The 16,610-nt window shown below is 48.9% G+C and overlaps 1 protein-coding gene across 4 annotated transcripts; it reads left to right on the forward strand.

The window, feature by feature from the left end:
* The first annotated feature begins 872 nt into the window (after window positions 1-872).
* ASGR2 (asialoglycoprotein receptor 2) lies at window positions 873-16,389 on the forward strand. Of its 4 annotated transcripts, none has more exons than XM_067714706.1 (9): window positions 873-1,087; window positions 2,231-2,406; window positions 7,246-7,365; window positions 7,565-7,660; window positions 8,331-8,402; window positions 8,561-8,647; window positions 8,742-8,887; window positions 15,618-15,724; window positions 15,974-16,389. In XM_067714706.1, the coding sequence occupies exons 2-9, from the start codon at window positions 2,340-2,342 to the stop codon at window positions 16,128-16,130; spliced, it is 852 nt and encodes a 283-aa protein (XP_067570807.1). In that variant the 5' UTR covers window positions 873-1,087; window positions 2,231-2,339; the 3' UTR covers window positions 16,131-16,389. The 4 variants fall into 4 exon arrangements, with proteins under 4 accessions (XP_067570807.1, XP_067570808.1, XP_067570806.1 ...); XM_067714707.1 differs by lacking the exon at window positions 873-1,087 and adding an exon at window positions 1,618-2,010 and having other exon boundaries at window positions 8,808-8,887; XM_067714705.1 differs by lacking the exon at window positions 873-1,087 and adding an exon at window positions 1,620-2,010 and having other exon boundaries at window positions 2,216-2,406.
* Window positions 16,390-16,610: the final 221 nt, after the last annotated feature.

A 16,610-nucleotide genomic window follows, 5' to 3' on the forward strand; every position in this document is an offset into this window, starting at 1 on the left:
CAAAAAATCTAAATCAACCAAATAAAACAGGATTCCATAACCAAAATCAGAAAACCAACAAAAAGTAATGAGACAATATGGAAACCTCAGAAACAGCCCAAGCATATGTCAATTTTTGGTAGATTGAAATGCTGACTTTCAAATAGGGAGAAAGAGAAGGATGCAGAGAAACGTCTTCTCTGTCCTCTCTCGCCAGTGCCAGGGTGGGGGGGTTGTACCCTGAAACTTGGAATCAGTTCAGTAAACATACGTGGCCGGTGAGAATGCCCCCATCCCTGGATGGCAGTTGGTAAACCTTGATACTCAGTAGAATAAGCCATTTGTTAAGCTTGTGCCTGCATCTTGGAACTAAAACCACATCCCTGCCAAGACTGAGACTTCATGGTCGTGTTTTTCAAACTTTGAGTTGTGACCCCAACTTGGGAAACTCAATTTAGTTGGTCATGAATTTGAATGCAAGTAGTAAGGTAAGCATTGTTTTATGAAACGTTCATCTTAATATCTACAAATTCATTCATTCATTCATTCATTCATTCAGTAAATACTCATTGAGAACCTACTATGTGCCAGGCACTGGGGATTCAGGAGAAAGCAAAACATACAAATATGCGTGTGTGTGGGTGCCTGCGTGTGTGCTCTGGATCACACTGTAAAACGTATCTCTTACTGCGAGTTACAGTCAAAAAGCAAAGCAGCCACCACTGCTTCTGTGGCTTCGCAGGAATGCCAGGCTATTGGAGTGTGTGGCTACTTCCTGTGTGTCAGAAAGTTACCCCAAGAAAAGCACAGGCCTCTGTCCCAAACCCTTTTCAGCACAAGGGGAAACACAGGCAGCTTTATAAAAAGAACTCTGCCCGTAGCCTGCAGCTAAGTTTGGTGAGGGTCAGAAGATCAGGGAAGAAAACCGCGTTTTCTTCCCCAAGCTATTGTTCGCGCGAGAGTAGACGGCGAGGTCGTGCGAGAGTAGATGGCAAGTTCGAGCGAGAGTAGACGGCAAGTTCGCGCGAGAGTAGACGGCGAGTTAATCACGCTTCTCAGTTCGTGGAGGCACGTCTTCCTCACAGGACTGTGAAGACCCTCTCGGATGGTATGCCTTTTTTCTTCTTTATCCGGTTTTGCCTCCCAATTTCCCTACCCACCTCCACCCGGGTCAAGTCACTTAATCTCCCCAAGGCTTTATTTCCTCCTCCGTGAAGTGGGAACAGCAGAAGACCCACCTTCTGGAGTGAGAGTTACCTGAGAAAAGGTCTGTGGATCATTCAGCCCCATGGCTGGGTGTGAAGACCGAGGTTTGTGTTGCCAGGGCCACAGAAGGGGCTTATTTATGAGGTTGAACCCCTCCTGCCCACTGCCTTCTGAAGGGACGCTCTTCCCTCCTTCCCTCGAACTTTGGGTCCCTGAGGGGCTTTACTCCCCTCCTGGAGAGTGAGGCCATCTGGCCCAGAGCCGGGGAGCCTGGTGGCTGATGCAGCAGGACGCGGCGGGGTGCGCCTAGGCTCAGATGCCGGATTGGGCAAGAGCACAGAAGCGACCCGTCTGATCCTGGTCAGGGATATCTGCCCAACAACTCTGGGAAATTCAGAGGCGGGAAGTGAAAGGGGGAGGGGCAGAGGGGGCAGAGCCAACTGCACCCCGGCCCCTGCTGGCCTGGCCCCCTCCCAAATGTGCCATGAGGAGTGAGGTGACTTGCTTGTGGGGGAAAAGCGGACCAAAGAGACCCCTTCTCTGTGAGGGACAGAGACAGTCCTGCCCCCCGCCCCCATCACGCTTTGCCTGAGTTCCAACCACTTCTGTTTACCGTCCAAAGTCCCAGGGGCAGGAGATGCCAGGTTAGAAGCACTTGGACACTCAGACACACGGGTTCAGGGCCCTCGCCTGGACAGGCCCCCTCCCCTTCCCTCCTTTCCTCTGTGAGCACCACCTGCTCCACTTCTGGCTCAAACCCCTCCTTCACCCTGGGGCCTGGGCTGCCTGGGAGACTGGAGAGTCAGCCCTCCAAACCTGTAGCAGGTAACCGAGGTCGGGAGGCAGGCGGGACTGGGGTGTCTGGGATTAAAGAGACCCTGGTTCAGAGAGAGTGGGGGGCTGATGGGAAGATGTGGGGTGATTTGGAACGTATGGAGGGGAGGCTTCCGGCCATGTCAAGGCCCAAGCATCTCCTGAGGAAGGATGGGACCCAGCTGTATTTCAGCCCCACACTTCCCGCCAACCTCAGATCCAACCCAAACAGTTGCCTCGACCTACTATCAGCCTCCGCCTGAATTAGCATCTTAGCACAGCATCAAGCCCGAGCTCAGCCCCAGCCCCAGCCCGGGTCCAGCCACAGCCCAGGATCCAGCATGGCGAGGGACTTTCAGGACATCCAGCATCTGGGCTCTGAGGAGAACGACCACCAGTTTTGCAGAGGTGAGGGCCCAGGCACTCGCGGGCGCAGTCCCAGGAGAGAAGATCCATTCTGGAAAGGCAAGTGTCTGGTGTCTGGGGCTTCGCTCCACCTTGGTCTAGCTCCTGGTCGCCCTCTGTCCCTCCGAGGTCTCTGTCACATTCACTCTGTGACCAGGGACTGTCCCCTGACCTCACCTCCTTCTCCACCCCCAGGACCCCAAGAAAGGACCCCCTCTTCCTTCCAACCTAGGTAGCGTGTGCCGTGTGTGTGTCTGTGTGTGTGTGGGGGTGGGTAGGTGTGAGTTGGAGGGAAAGAGCACAGAGATTCTGGAAGATTCCCACTTACCCCAAGCCCCCTGCCTGGATCCTTCTCTAGCAAATCTTGACCGAAGGCTCCAAGTGTCTGAGAGAAGGTTTTCAGGTGAGAAGGATCTGAGCAATTCTAGGCTGAAGGGCTGGAGCTGGGGTGGGGGAGGGGTGTCAGGTGTTCGTGCTGGTGATGGAGTGAAGCTCTGTGGAGACCAGGAGGGGTTGGGACTCGAAGCTCAGGGAGGAGGATTGGTTAGCCTGGGCTGGGAGGAGGGACCTCTCAGTCCTGAGGCTGGCAGACCAAGGGAGGGCAGGTGCTCTCGCAGGTGAGGGTGGGAGCTGGGCAGGGCAGGAACATCAGGAAGGACAGGTATTCCCACCACACTTCTCCTTTCCTGGGGTAGCGGGCTGGCAGACCTTTCCACCAGGCAGTAGGCTGCATGGGGAGAGGCCATATCTGTCTACTCCCCTCTGCACCGCCGGGGCCCACGTGCTGCCTGGTATGTAGTGAACACTCAAAAATGATTTTGGATATTGTTGAATCTTCTGAAGACAAGAGGATTCAGTGTTTAAACAGGAGGCTTGGAGAGAGTCTAGAGGTTTTGGATTTCGTGGGAGAGGGGACTCACCCAAAAAAGACCTGGTGGACAGCATTGCAGGGTGAGACCGAGCAGGTGCAACCATCAGTACTTTTCTCTCCAGCAGCCTCTGCTGCCTTCATGTGGGCTGTGATAAATGGAATATTTATAAATGGAATATTTCCTGCCATATCAATAAACAAAGGATGTCACAGTCATCAACATTGCAACCCTCCAATGGGAGCTGGTGAGCCCTGAGGGAACTCGGGGCTGAAAAGAATACCTGCCATCTAGCAGCCATCAGACTGCAGCCACTCCCTGCGGTGAGCCCTGAGGAAACTCAGGATGTGAAAATACATGATACTGGTCCCAGATGGCTGAGATGCGTGTCAAAGGAATGATTTCAGTGAGCCCAGACCCTTGCATCTTCCCATACATAGAAAAGCTCTTAACTTGAGATATCTGGTTTTCTTTAATTAACAGTAATCTTTTGATGTTCCCAACTACCAGCCCTTTGTTGCAAAACCTTTATATATCCTGGCTCCTCCCCTCACCTCCTCGGGGCAGTTTCTCAGAGTTGTCTGTGTCCCGGGCTGCAGTCCTCATTTTGCCCCAAATAAAACTGAACTCGAACATTTTTTTTAAGTCAACAGCTGACATCTGCCACCTGCTTACCAGGGACCACATTCCATTCTTCCCCAGCCTTTTATATGCCTATAGTTTTCAGAAGATTTAGAAATATATTGGCCATTATTTCCTCCAAAAATTTTTCTGCATCCCCATCTCCCCTTTCCATGAAGACTCCAATTACACATATATTAGTGATCCCACAGCTCACTGGTGGTCTTTCTAGTTTGGAAGGAGGGGTGGGAATCTTTTTTCTCTTGGTGTTTCTTTTTATATAGTTATTATTGCTATGTTTCTAAGTTCACTGATCTTTCCTTATGCATGTCTAATCTTCCATTAATTGTATCCAGTGTATTTTTCATTCCAGACATTGTAGTTTTCATGTCTAGAAGTTCAACTTGGGACTTTTAAATATCTTCTTTGATAGCCAACTTAATTTTTGAATACTTTACAATAACTTTTTTTTTTTTTAATTATTTATTTTTGCTGTGTTGGGTCTTCGTTTCTGTGCGCGGGCTTTCTCTAGTTTTGGCAAGCTGGGGCCACTCTTCATCGCAGTGCGTGGGCCTCTCACTATCGCGGCCTCTCTTGTTGCGGAGCACAGGCTCCAGACGTGCAGGCTCAGTAGTTGTGGCACACGGGCCTAGTTGCTCCACGGCATGTGGGATCCTCCCAGACCAGGGCTCGAACCTGTGTCCCCTGCATTAGCAGGCAGATTCTCAACCACTGCGCCACCAGGGAAGCCCCTACAATAACTTTTAATGTCGTTGTCTGTTAATTCTAACATCTGTGTCAGTTCTGGATCAGTTTTGGTAGATTTATTAACCTCCTCATTTTGAGTTGTGTTTTCTGGCTTCTTTGTATGCCTGGTAATCTTTGATTGGATGCCAGACATTGTGAATTTTACCTCCTTGTGTGCTGGATATATTTGTATTCCTCTAAATGTTCATGAGCTTTGTTCTGGGATGTGGTTAAGTAACTTGGAGTCAATTTGATCCTTTTGGGTTTGCTTTGATAATTTGTTAGGTGGGTTGGGAACTTCTTGGGTACTCTACCCAGTGCCCTGTGGGTTATGAGATTTCCAGTCTGGCTTGTGGGAATAGGCACTATTCTTGGCCCTATTTCTGCCAGGCACTGTTCCCTAAAGCTTTTGGATTGTTTTTCTCCTGGCCTTGGGTAGTTTTCCTTACACGCATGTGTTGATCAGTACTCAGCTGCTTGCTTGAGGGAAACCTTCCCCAGATCTCTGGGATTCTCTCTGCAGCTCTCTTCTCTGATCCTCTGTCCTGTGAATTCTGACCCCTTTGGTCTCCACAGACTTCCAGCTCCATCTGGGCTCTGATTGGATTTCCCCTCCCAGCCCTGTGGCCTGAAAACTTTCTCCCAGCAGGAGGCTGGGGCAATCAGAGGGCTCACCTTGTTTGTTTCCTGTCTCCACAGGGATCATTGCCCTTTGTTTCCTGAATCCCAGTGTCTCCAAAAATATTGTGTCTTACAGCTATCTGTCTTTTGTTGTGGTTGTTTCTGGGAGGAGGGTAAATCTAGCCCCTCTGGGTCCATGTTTAGACCCGTTTTTTTTTTACTTTCAAACTTGCCTGTGCAGCACTTTCTATGTTTAATTTCATTCTCAGAATAATCCATTCAGGTAGCTACTGTTCTTACCCCAATTTTTAAAAATCGCAGTAAGAACACCTAATATGAGATGTACCCACTTGACACATTTTTAAGTGCCCAGCAGCCCATTGTGAGCTCGGGCACCATGTTGTATGGCAGGTCTCTGGAACTTATTCAACTTGCATGACAAATTTTATACTCCTTGAACAGCAATCCCTCATTTCCCCAGCCCCTGGCAACCACCATTGTACCCTCAATTCCTGAGTTTGACTCTTTTATATTCCTCATTTAAGTGGACATGAGAAAACGGAGGCGCCCAGAGGTACAATGACTTGTCTGTGACCTCAGAGCCAGTTGGTGGCACAGCTGATCAGCCGTGGAGGGTCTGGTTTCAGGGTAGAGGTGCAGAGATAAATGCTGAGCTGACCCAGAGTCAGGGGTTTATAGGTCATAGGTCAGGTTGGGAAGCAGGACAGGGGCCCGCTGAGTGGATGGTGCTGGAGAGAGCAGTCAGGGCTCAGCCATGGGGTCCCCTCTGGGTGGAGAAGACTGTGATCTGGGAGAGCTTCTCTCCCAGGGGATTGAGGAAGACTTGTTGGGGGTGAGAGGAAAAGGGGAGGATATGCTGAGAGGGGGGAGTGGGCAGTGGGGTGTCAGAGACATGCCTGTCTGGGTCAAGAGGAAGGCTGGGTGTGGCTGACGTGGAAGAAGGTGACAGTCCTTGGTGTGAGGGGTCAAGAGTTCTGGGTGGTTGAGGGGGTGCCTGGCTGTGGAGAGAGGGGGCTCAGGGTCCAAGGCAGGGAAGAGGAAGTATTCTGTTTGCAGGAGGAAGACACAAAAGCAGGAGCCCACGGCTGGGAGGACAGCCCCTGCCAAGCCTGCAGAGTTGGCAGGAGGGGAGAGGCCAGCTCTGCGTGTGTGAAGATGTGGGTGCACGAGTGTGAGAGCATGTGAGTGTGTGAGAATGTGTGTGTGTTACATGTGCTGCAGTATGTGCGAGAGTGTGTGAGAGGACGGGCATCTTAGTGCGTGTGTGAGAATGTGCTAAGGAGAGTGTGTGCACTCATGAGTGAAATGAAAAATGCGTGTGTGATTGTGTGTGTTTGGGGGGGGTCAGGGCTCAGCTTGGTCACGGGGGATGGAGAGGTTTCTGTGAGATGATTGAGCGCTAAGGGGAGAAGGTTTATGGTGGAACAGAGGTTTCTGGGGGGCAAGGGCGGAGGGAAGAGGGCAAGGAGGCCCTGAGTGGTGGGAGATGGGAGGATGGGCTTGGGGGGCGGCCCCTGGGGAGTGGTCCATGGTGGAATGACCCTGACTTAAGGATCCCAGTGGAATCGGGGGCAGTTGTCCCAGTTTTGGATTTGTCTGAGGGGCCCAGACAAATTTTAAGACAGGGTCTAGCCTCTAGGACCCCCAGGTCCAGGATCAAGGCTGTGCACACAGATGATGTGAATATCACGTGCATGTGCATCATATGCACCTCTGTGTGTGTGCATGTTTGCATGAGTTCCTGTGGGTGCGAGTGTACAAATGTGTGTGTATGTGCACGCTGCATGAACGCTGGGGTAAAGCCCATTGACTCCCCCAATAGCACCCCCATCTACCTTCCTCTCGCCCCCTCCCACCCCAAGGCTGTATGTCCTCAGGCTCTGTTCCCCTGATGCTCAATGACACTGGCTTTCCAGCTCCCCTGCCTCCGATGCCCCTCGTCCTGACACCCCTTCTCTTGCAGGGACGCCTCCTCCCCAGCCCTTTGTCCTGCAGCGTCTCTGCTCCCAGCTCCGCCTCAGTCTGCTTGTCCTGGGCTTCAACATCCTGCTGCTGGTGGCCGTCTGTGTGATGGGGTCCCAAAGTAAGGGTCACAGGGGTGGGGCAGCAGTGGGGGAGGCGATACAGGCAGTGCTGGGGGCAATGAGAGCCACGATAGGGGAAGAGATGGGGGCAGTGCTGGGGCAAATATGGGGGCAGTGCTGGGGTGGGGAAGGGGACAGTCAGATGGATAGTGATATGGAACACAGCGCAGCCCACTTCATCCTGTTCTGTCTGACAAGGAGCACAGCTGCAAGTGGAGCTGCAGACTCTAAAGGAAACTTTCAGCAACTTCTCCTCGAGCACCTTGATGGAGATCCTGGCTCTAAGCTCCCATGGTGAGTGGGAGTGCCCCTAGGGGAGGGACTGGGATGGGCTGGATGGTCAAGGAGCTGGTTTTTCAGCATGGGTTTGCTGGACTCCGTGCTGGGTGCCCAGTGCTGGATCTGCAATAGGGGAGTGTTTGCGGGGTGCTGGGGGCAGGGTGTGCACAGATGCGGGCAGATAACCCAACTGGAGAAGCTGGGCAAGGCTTCTAAGGATGCTGATTCCTGAGCCGAGGGTCCCTGAAGGATGAGTAGGTGTTAAGAGTGGAGGATGGAGGTTAGAGCCAGGTAGAGAGCAGAGTCTGTGATGACCGGGGCATGAGGAAGACCATTGCACATTCTGGGACTCTAAACGCGTCCAGTGTGGCAGGAGGTGTGGGCCAGAGAGGTGGGTAGGGGCCGGGCCATGCAGGCAAGCCATGCTAACTCGTGAGACTTTATTTTGAGAAAGTGGGAATCCATCAGAAGGATTTAGCAGTGGACAGGCCTGCGCAGTTTACGCTTCAGAAAATCACTGCGTAGCATTGGGAAGAGTGGGCGGAGTCGGGGAGACCAGTGGGCGGGCACGCAACTTCCCACGTCAAGGTAAAGGTGGCCCAGACTGGTGCTCCAGTGGTGTGAGGATAGAGGGATGTTGGGGATGCGGAACGGAGGGAAACAGTTTAGCTTTCCTCTTTTTCAGGAGGCAGCGCCGGTGACAAGGTGACATCTCTGGAAGCCAAGCTGGAAAAACAGCAGCAAGACCTGAAAGCAGGTCAGAGACTCTCCCTTGAGTGTGTGTGTGTGTGCGTGTGCGTGTGTGTGCGTGTGCGTGTGTGTGTGTGTGTTGTGTTTCCCCAGCCAAATGCTGGAGTCCTGGTAGGTGGGCACACAGTGCACTGCCCACACCATTGTCATCATTTTGGCTCCTAGATCATGCCACTTTGCTGCTTCATCTGAAGCACTTCCCGATGGATATGCGCACGCTGGCTTGTCAGCTGGCGTTCCTCCAGAGCAACGGTAGGGACGGGGCGGGGTGTGTGGGGGTCTCCAGTCCCTCCTGCCTGTCCCGTCCAGCTGGATCTCATCTCCCTCTGCCCCCCAATGCCTTCAGGCACAGAGTGCTGCCCCGTGAACTGGGTGGACTATGAAGGCAGCTGCTACTGGTTCTCTCGCTCAGGGAAGCCCTGGCCTGAGGCTGAGAAGTACTGCCAGCTGGAGGACGCCCACCTGGTGGTCATCAACTCCAGAGAGGAACAGGTGAAACCGTACCTTTCCCAAAAGCAGGAGGAAGCCTTGGGAATGCAAACTCTGGGAGGCTGGGTCAGGCTTGTTTTGTTATTTTTTCTAACCTGAGGAAGAATCCAGAAGCAGAAGTCTGGCCCAGATCTGGGAGATCCATGATGGAATCTAAGGCATTGATTCTAAGAGGTGGGAGATTACAGCCCGGAGCTGGGGCAAAGGACAGGAGCCAGGTGACCGGGTGATGAGGAGCACGTCAGGAGACAGAATATGTGTCAGGATGAACTAAAGGGCCGGGACTTGGGTGGAGAACACAGTGGAGCCACTGAGAGTCCCTGCTTGCTGTGTGCTGGCCTTGGCATGTGATGGTCCCTTGGGTGAACGGAACAGAGTGGGCGGGATTCCCAGAGACTCACCGCTGTGGGTTACTGGGTTCCTCCAAAGCACCCCAGGTCTCCCTTCCTGATGCTATCACCAGACCACAACCCCAAATGGCAAGTTCACAGGGAAGAACCAATCCATTAGAACATGGGGCATTTTTGGGAAAAGTAAATGGTAATATTTACTGAGTCCTTACTATGGGCCAGGCACTTTTATATATCTACTTTAATCCTCACAACCCTATGGGGTAGGCATTCTTGTTATCCCCACTTTGAGGGGCATAGAAATGAGGGAACTAAAGAGCAGAGAGGTTAAGTAACTTGCCACACATTCTGCATGGTAGAATGATTCCAAACATATCTTGCTTTACCAATCAGGTTGAAATTGCCAACATTCTATCAGTATTGGCCTATAAAATATCAGTTTCATGTGGGTCAACCTAAGATTTCAGCAGTCTGTGATTTGGTCCACAAAATTTCATGCCGGCTACAACTTCATGGTGGATGGGTTTGTACCTTCATCGTTAAAAAAAAAAAAATTATTTATTTATTTGGTTGGTTGCACCAGGTCTTAGTTGTGGCTCTCGGGCTCCTTAGTTGCAGCAGGCGGGCTTCTAGTTGCGGCATGCATGTGGGATCCCTGACCAGGGATCAAACCCGGGCTCCCGGCATTGGGAGTGCAGAGTCCTATCCACTGTGCCACCAAGGAAGTTCCCACCTTCATCATTTTGAAGTGAATGTCAGTGTCCTGTTTAATGCTTTTTGCCTTGAATTCATCTTCATGTGATATGAATAGACTGGTCCTTGATTTCGCTTGCATTTGCTTCATGTATCTTTGCCCATCCTTTTATTTCCAACCTTTCTGAGTCTCATAGATGAGTCATTCTCAGCCTTTGCAGTATATTATAATCTCTTGAGGAATTTAAAACATATTGACACCTGGTCTTACACTCAAAGATTCTGATTTAGTTAATTTTGGATTCATCCTGGGCACTGAGATTTTTTAAGGTCTCCCCCCGACCCCACCCATGTGATGCTACTCTACTGTTCAGCTAAGCTTAAGGTATTTCTCCTACAGGTTGTGTATAGTTGTTTTTGGTTTTTAAAAACTGAGTATGTTAGAGACTTTTTGTCTTTAAGAGGTGAGTGTTATCTCATTTACATTTCTTCTTCTTTTTCTTTTTTTTTTTTTTTTTTTTTGCGGTAAGTGGGCCTCTCACTGTTGTGGCCTCTCCCGTTGCAGAGCACAGGCTCCGGACATGGAGGCTCAACGGCCGTGGCTCACAGGCCTAGCCGCTCCACAGCATGTGGGATCTTCCCGGACCGGGGCACGAACCCGTGTCCCCTGCATCGGCAGGCGGACTCCCAACCACTGCGCCACCAGGGAAGCCCTATTTTTCTTTTTTTAAAAAATTTATTTTATTTATTTATTTTTAGCTGTGTTGGCTCTTCGTTGCTGCGTGCAGGCTTTCTTTAGTTGTGGTGAGCGGCGGCTACTCTTCGTTGCAGTGAGCAGGCTTCTCATTGCAGTGGCTTCTCTTGCTGTGGAGCATGGTCTCTAGGTGTGTGGGCTTCAGTAGTTGTGGCACGCGGGCTCAGTAGTTGTGGCTCGTGGGCTTTGAGCTCAGGCTCAATACTTGTGGTGCACGGGCTTAGTTGCTCTGCGGCATGTGGGATCTTCCTGGACCAGGGCTCGAACCCATGTCCCCTGCATTGGCAGGCGGATTCTTAACCACTGCGCCACCAGGGAAGCGCGAAGCCCCTCTTTTCTTTTTTTAACTGAAGTATGATTCACAATATTGGGTTAGTTTGAGATGTATAGCAAAGTGATTCAGCTATATATTTTTTTCAGATTATTTTCCATTTTAGGTTATTATAAGATATTGAATATAGTTCCCTGTGCTATACAGTAAATCCTTATTGCTTATCTATTTTATGGATAGTAGTGTGTATCTGTTAACCCCATACTCCTAATTTATCCCTCCCTGCCTCTCTTTCCCCTTTGGTAACTATAGGTTTGTTTTCTATGTCTTCTGTTTGTGAGTCTATTTCTGTTTTGTATATAGATTCCTTTGTATTATTTTTTATATTCACACATAAGTGATATATAATATTTGTCTTTGACTTAGTATGATAATCTCTAGGTCCATCCATGTTGCTGCAAATGGCATATTTCATTTTTTTTATGGCTGAGTAATATATATATATATATACGTACATACATACATACACCACATCTTCTTAAGCCAGTCATTTGTCAGTGGACACTTAGGTCGCTTCCATGTCTTGGCTATTGTAAATAGTGCTGCTATGAACGTTGGGGTGCAGGTATCTTTTCGAATTAGAACTTTTGTCTTTTCCAGATATATACCCACGGGATATACCCACAGGTGGGATTGCTTGATCATATGGTAGCTCTATTTTTAGTTTCTTAAGGAACCTCCATAGTGTTTTCCGTAGTGGCTGTACCAACTTACATTCCCACCAACAAGGTACGAGGGTTCCCTTTTCTCCACACCTTCTCTAGCACTTATTGTTTGTAGACTTTTTGATGATGGCCATTCTGACCAGTGTGAAGTAATACCACATTGCGGTTTTGTTTTGCATTCCTCTAATAATTAGCCATACTGAGCATCTTTTCATGTGCCTGTTGGCCATCTGTATGTCTTCTTTGGAGAAATGTCTATTTAGGTCTTCTGCCCATTTTTTTTATTGAGTTGTTTGCTTTTTCAGTATTGAGCTGTATGAGCTGTTTTTATATTGGGGACATTAACCCCTTGTCAGCTGCATCATTTGCTAATATTTTCTCCCTTTCCATAGACTGTCTTTTTTGTTAAGGGTTTCTTTTGCTGTGCAAAAGCTTTTGTTTGATTAGATCCCATTTATTTTTGCTTTTATTTCTTTTGCCTTGAGAGACTGATCTAAGAAAATATTGCTATAATTTATGTCCAAGAATATTTTGTCTATGTTCTCTTCTAGGAGTTTTATGGTGACATGTCATATATAGGTTTTTTTTTTATATAAGTTTATTTATTTATTTATTTATATTTGACTGCGTTGGGTCTCTGTTGCCGTGCACGGGCTTTCTCTAGCTGCTGCAAGCGGGGGCTACTCTTCGTTGCAGTGCGTGGGCTTCTCATTGCAGTGGCTTCTCTTGTTGCAGAGCATGGGCTCTAGGCACTCCGGATTCAGTAGTTGTGGCTCACAGGCTCCAGAGCACAGGCTCAGTAGATGTGGCACACGGGCTTAGTTGCTCTGCAGCATGTGGGGTCTTCCCAGACCAGGGCTCAAACCCGTGTCCCCTGCATTGGCAGGATTCTTAACCACTGTACCACCAGGGAAGTCCCAATATATACAGGTTTTTAAACCATTTTGAGTTTATTTTTGTATATGGTGTGGGAGAGTGTTCTAATTTCATTGATTTACATGTAGCTGTCCAGTTTTCCCAGCACCGATTGTTGAAGTGACTGTCTTTTCTGCATTGTATATTCTTGCCTCCTTTGTTGTAGATTAATTGGCCGTAGGTGTGTGGGTTTATCTCTGGGCTGTCTCACTTACATTTATTTTAAAATACATATCTTTAATCCAGTCTTTTTTTTTCTGTTTTGTATGCTGCTTTTGTTTTCTGCCATTTGCTATCAGAGATTTATTATTTTTGTTTTCTCCTCTGTGTTATTTTGGACTAGATGTAGCCTGTATTTCATTATACTAGTAATTACTGTCATAACTTTATTTTTTTATTTTATTTATTTATTTATTTTTGTGGTACGCGGGCCTCTCACTGCCGCTGCCTCTCCCATTGTGGAGCACAGGCTCCGGACGCGCAGGCCCAGCGGCCATGGCCCACGGGCCCAGCTGCTCCGCGGCACGCGGGATCTTCCTGGACCGGGGCACGAACCTGCGTCCCCTGCATCAGCAGGCGGACTCTCAACCACTGAGCCACCAGGGAAGCCCTACTGTCATAACTTTAAATGATGGGCTGAAACTTATTGGCTTCAAAAAATAAGAGGTTATATAACTTTCCATATGAAAGATGAGGAAACCAGCACACCTTCACATGCCTCACTCTTTTCTCTTTTTTAAAATTGAGATATCATTGACATTTAACACTGTAAGTTTGAGGTGTATAGCATGCTGGTTTGATACATTTACATATTGCAATATGGTTAATACAGTAGTGTTAGCTCTCACCTTTATCATGTCACATAATTATCATTTCTTTTTTTGTTGAGAACAATCAAGAACTAGTCTCTTAGCAACTTTGAGGCTTATAACGCCTTGTTCGTTTCTCTCCCACATTCCTTAAATGTTTGCACGAATAGTTGGAGTCTTTTCTGTCTTTGAATTTCATTAACCTCGTCCAGATATATCTCAGTGTTGCTCATTCTCTCTGTATTTTTACTCTGAGGCCAGGAGAGTCCTTTTAACACATAAAGTTAGGTTTTCTAACATTTTGGAAGATTTTCTTAAGCCCTGTGTTTGAAAATTTTTTCTTGACCATTTGTTCTCTTTTCCTCTGGAGCACATCTTCCAAAATGATCTCCATTGTCTGCCCCCATAGCCATCATCTTATTGCTGTTTACTTCTATCTTTCTCTCTTTTCCTCTGTATTCTGGGTTCTTTTCTCAAGCCTATCTTTTGTATTTCAGGCTTGTTTTTTTTGCTGAATTGCTGGGGCTTTTTGTTTTTAATGTACTTCAAAATTTTCTCTTCAATTTCTTCTCTTTACTTTTCATTGTTATCTTTCTTCTTTGATATATTGTTTCATATTTTTATGTCGTTCATCTCCTCTTCAATGTTTTTGAGGATGTAAGTTGTTCTCCAGTATCCTCTTATGTTTTGAAACATGCCTTCTTTACAAAGTATATTTTTCACCTCTCTTTTGATATCACAGTGCTTTTTTCTTCCTCCTCTTCCTTTCCATCCTCTATTTTTGCACAAGTTCCATGATAATACTCCCCTGTGCTACTTCTTTGAATGGGCTGAATTCTTTCTTGCCTGTTATTTACTCGTGAACAGGGCAGATGCATTCTTCTGGACTATCTTCTTCAATCATTTGGCAGTATTTCATTCTTCCCCTCAGTCTTCAACACAGAGGGCTGGATACTGATGATTTGTATTCTTTGTTCAGTTATTCAGCTTCTTGTGATGGTGGGAAGAGGGCACTGGGGCAGGTGGCAGCAGCGAATAGAATATCTTGTCTCCAGTCACTTTCCCTCCAGCTCAGTTGACTCCCTTGATTTTGGGGAGCACCCCTACCAGCCTCTGAGGGCTGTCCCTTCATGCGCAGGATGTCGACCTATTTGCAGGATTCTAGAATTCAAAGGTGCTACTGTATCTGCCTTTAGATGAGGTGACTAACTGCAATCTTAGTTGGGTCTCTAGGACATGAGAGTGGAATTAGGAAATTTTCCTCCAAATGCAGTTGGAGACCTTTCATATGCTGTCAAAGAGAACTGCTACACGTGCATGTTGGTCACCCATCCTCCTGTTTCCTTCATAAAACAATGTGATCACACCCTCCCTCTGCTGCCCTCCCAAACCAGGGGACTTAAGTTCCCAGAAAGGGCCATATCTATAAGAGAAAGCTGCTCGGATGTCTGTTGTCCTAGGAGGTGTGCATGAACCCTGGCAAGCTATCTCAAAGACAACTTGTGTCCCAGCCCTTTCCAGCTGGATGGCTGGGCTGCCCCTCGCACATAGGGCATCTTCCTATTTTCATCCAGACTGCCAGACTCCATGTAGCCAAGTCATAACAGGGCTCTGGGCAGTGGGTCCAAGCTTGGAAGCTCTGGGGCCTGGAAAACAACAGAAATGACAGCTATACACAGAAGCAGGAGCAGATAAGTGTACATGAGAGGCGAGTGAAACTGAGATCCTTAATGGGTAACTGGGGCCCATGGGCGCGGCAGGGGCCGGGGTCAGGATCCAAGAGTTTGAGGCTGTGAGCAGAAGACAAGGAGAAGCCTAGAATCTGAGTCTAGCAGCCGTGCGTTAGGAATAAAACGGGAGGCCAGGTCAGGGGGCAGCGGTCATGAACTCAGGCACTGGATTGATGCTCTGGGTTCCACGATTACCGTGAGTTCCTTGACCTCACATGTAAAGTGTGAATCATTAGGGCGCCCAATTTAGAGGGCTTTATGAGATTTAAATAAAATAATCCTTGTAAAGCACTTAGTGCAAGGTTTAGCCCAGTAAATATTCACTAAATGCTAGCTATGGTTGCAGAAGAAAAAGCAAGGAACTAGTGTTGGGAGCTGCTGCTTCAAGGTGGCAGCAGATCAGGCTGGGGAGGGCTGAGGGAACCATAACTGATGCCTGCGTGGAAGTACAAGGGACTAGAAACTTCCCTCCTGCCTGTTTTCCAGAAATTCATTGCACAACACACGAACCCCTTTCAAACCTGGATAGGCCTCACTGACAGTGATGGCTCCTGGAGATGGGTGGATGGTACAGACTATAGGCACAACTATAAGTAAGTGGCTACTCCTTCTCTCTCCCTGTTAGTTTGGCCTGGGGATGGCCATCTGGTCTCTCCCCCCAGTACACTCCCACTCGTCCCTCAGGGACCAAATTCTCCAGCCATCTTCCCCCCAGACTCCCAGACTCCAAGGCTGCAGCTGCTGCTCCCTCAACCGCCCAAGGCCAATGCGTTTCTGAGGTGGGGATGAGGGTTGCTGGGATGAGGGGGCATCCAGAGCTGAGCTCTGTCCCGCCTTCCTAGGAACTGGGCTGCCACTCAGCCAGATGACTGGCAGGGGCACGAGCTGGGGGGCAGCGAGGACTGTGCTGAGATCCAGGGGGACGGCCGCTGGAACGACGATTTCTGCCAGCAAGTGAAACGCTGGGTGTGTGAGATAAAGCGGAACATCACCATCTAGATGTCCTGACCTCTAGCAGACCTCTGACCTCCAGCAGACCTCTGACCTGCATCCTGCCTGCCTCCAAGTCCTCCACTGGGCATTTTGAAGAAAGGAAGAAGAGAGTCCTCAGAGGCGTGGGGAGGGGTTGAGGAGAGATAGAAGGGGGTGGTTGAAGAAGCTCAGACCTTGGGGAGACTGAGATCCCGCCTCCTTCTGAAAGTCACTGTAATTACTATTATAATTTTTGGCCTCCTCAGTGGATTAGGAAAAGGACAGATACTTGAAACTCTGCGTGGCTTGGTTATTTGGAACTGGGAACTGTAGGGTACAAAGAAGAGGGAGGGAGAGGGTCTGGAAGAGAGAAAGCTTAAGTGCTAGACGGCTGTCCTTGACACCTAATCTTGAAGACATGGGTCAGGGAGGGGAGGGAAGAGGATTGAAACAGAGGAAGGCCCCGTGGAAGGCACTGGTGGGGGCGGGGAACTGGCTGGGCTGGGG

Source organism: Pseudorca crassidens, chromosome 19, assembly GCF_039906515.1.
Source record: "Pseudorca crassidens isolate mPseCra1 chromosome 19, mPseCra1.hap1, whole genome shotgun sequence".
NCBI lineage: Eukaryota > Metazoa > Chordata > Mammalia > Artiodactyla > Delphinidae > Pseudorca > Pseudorca crassidens.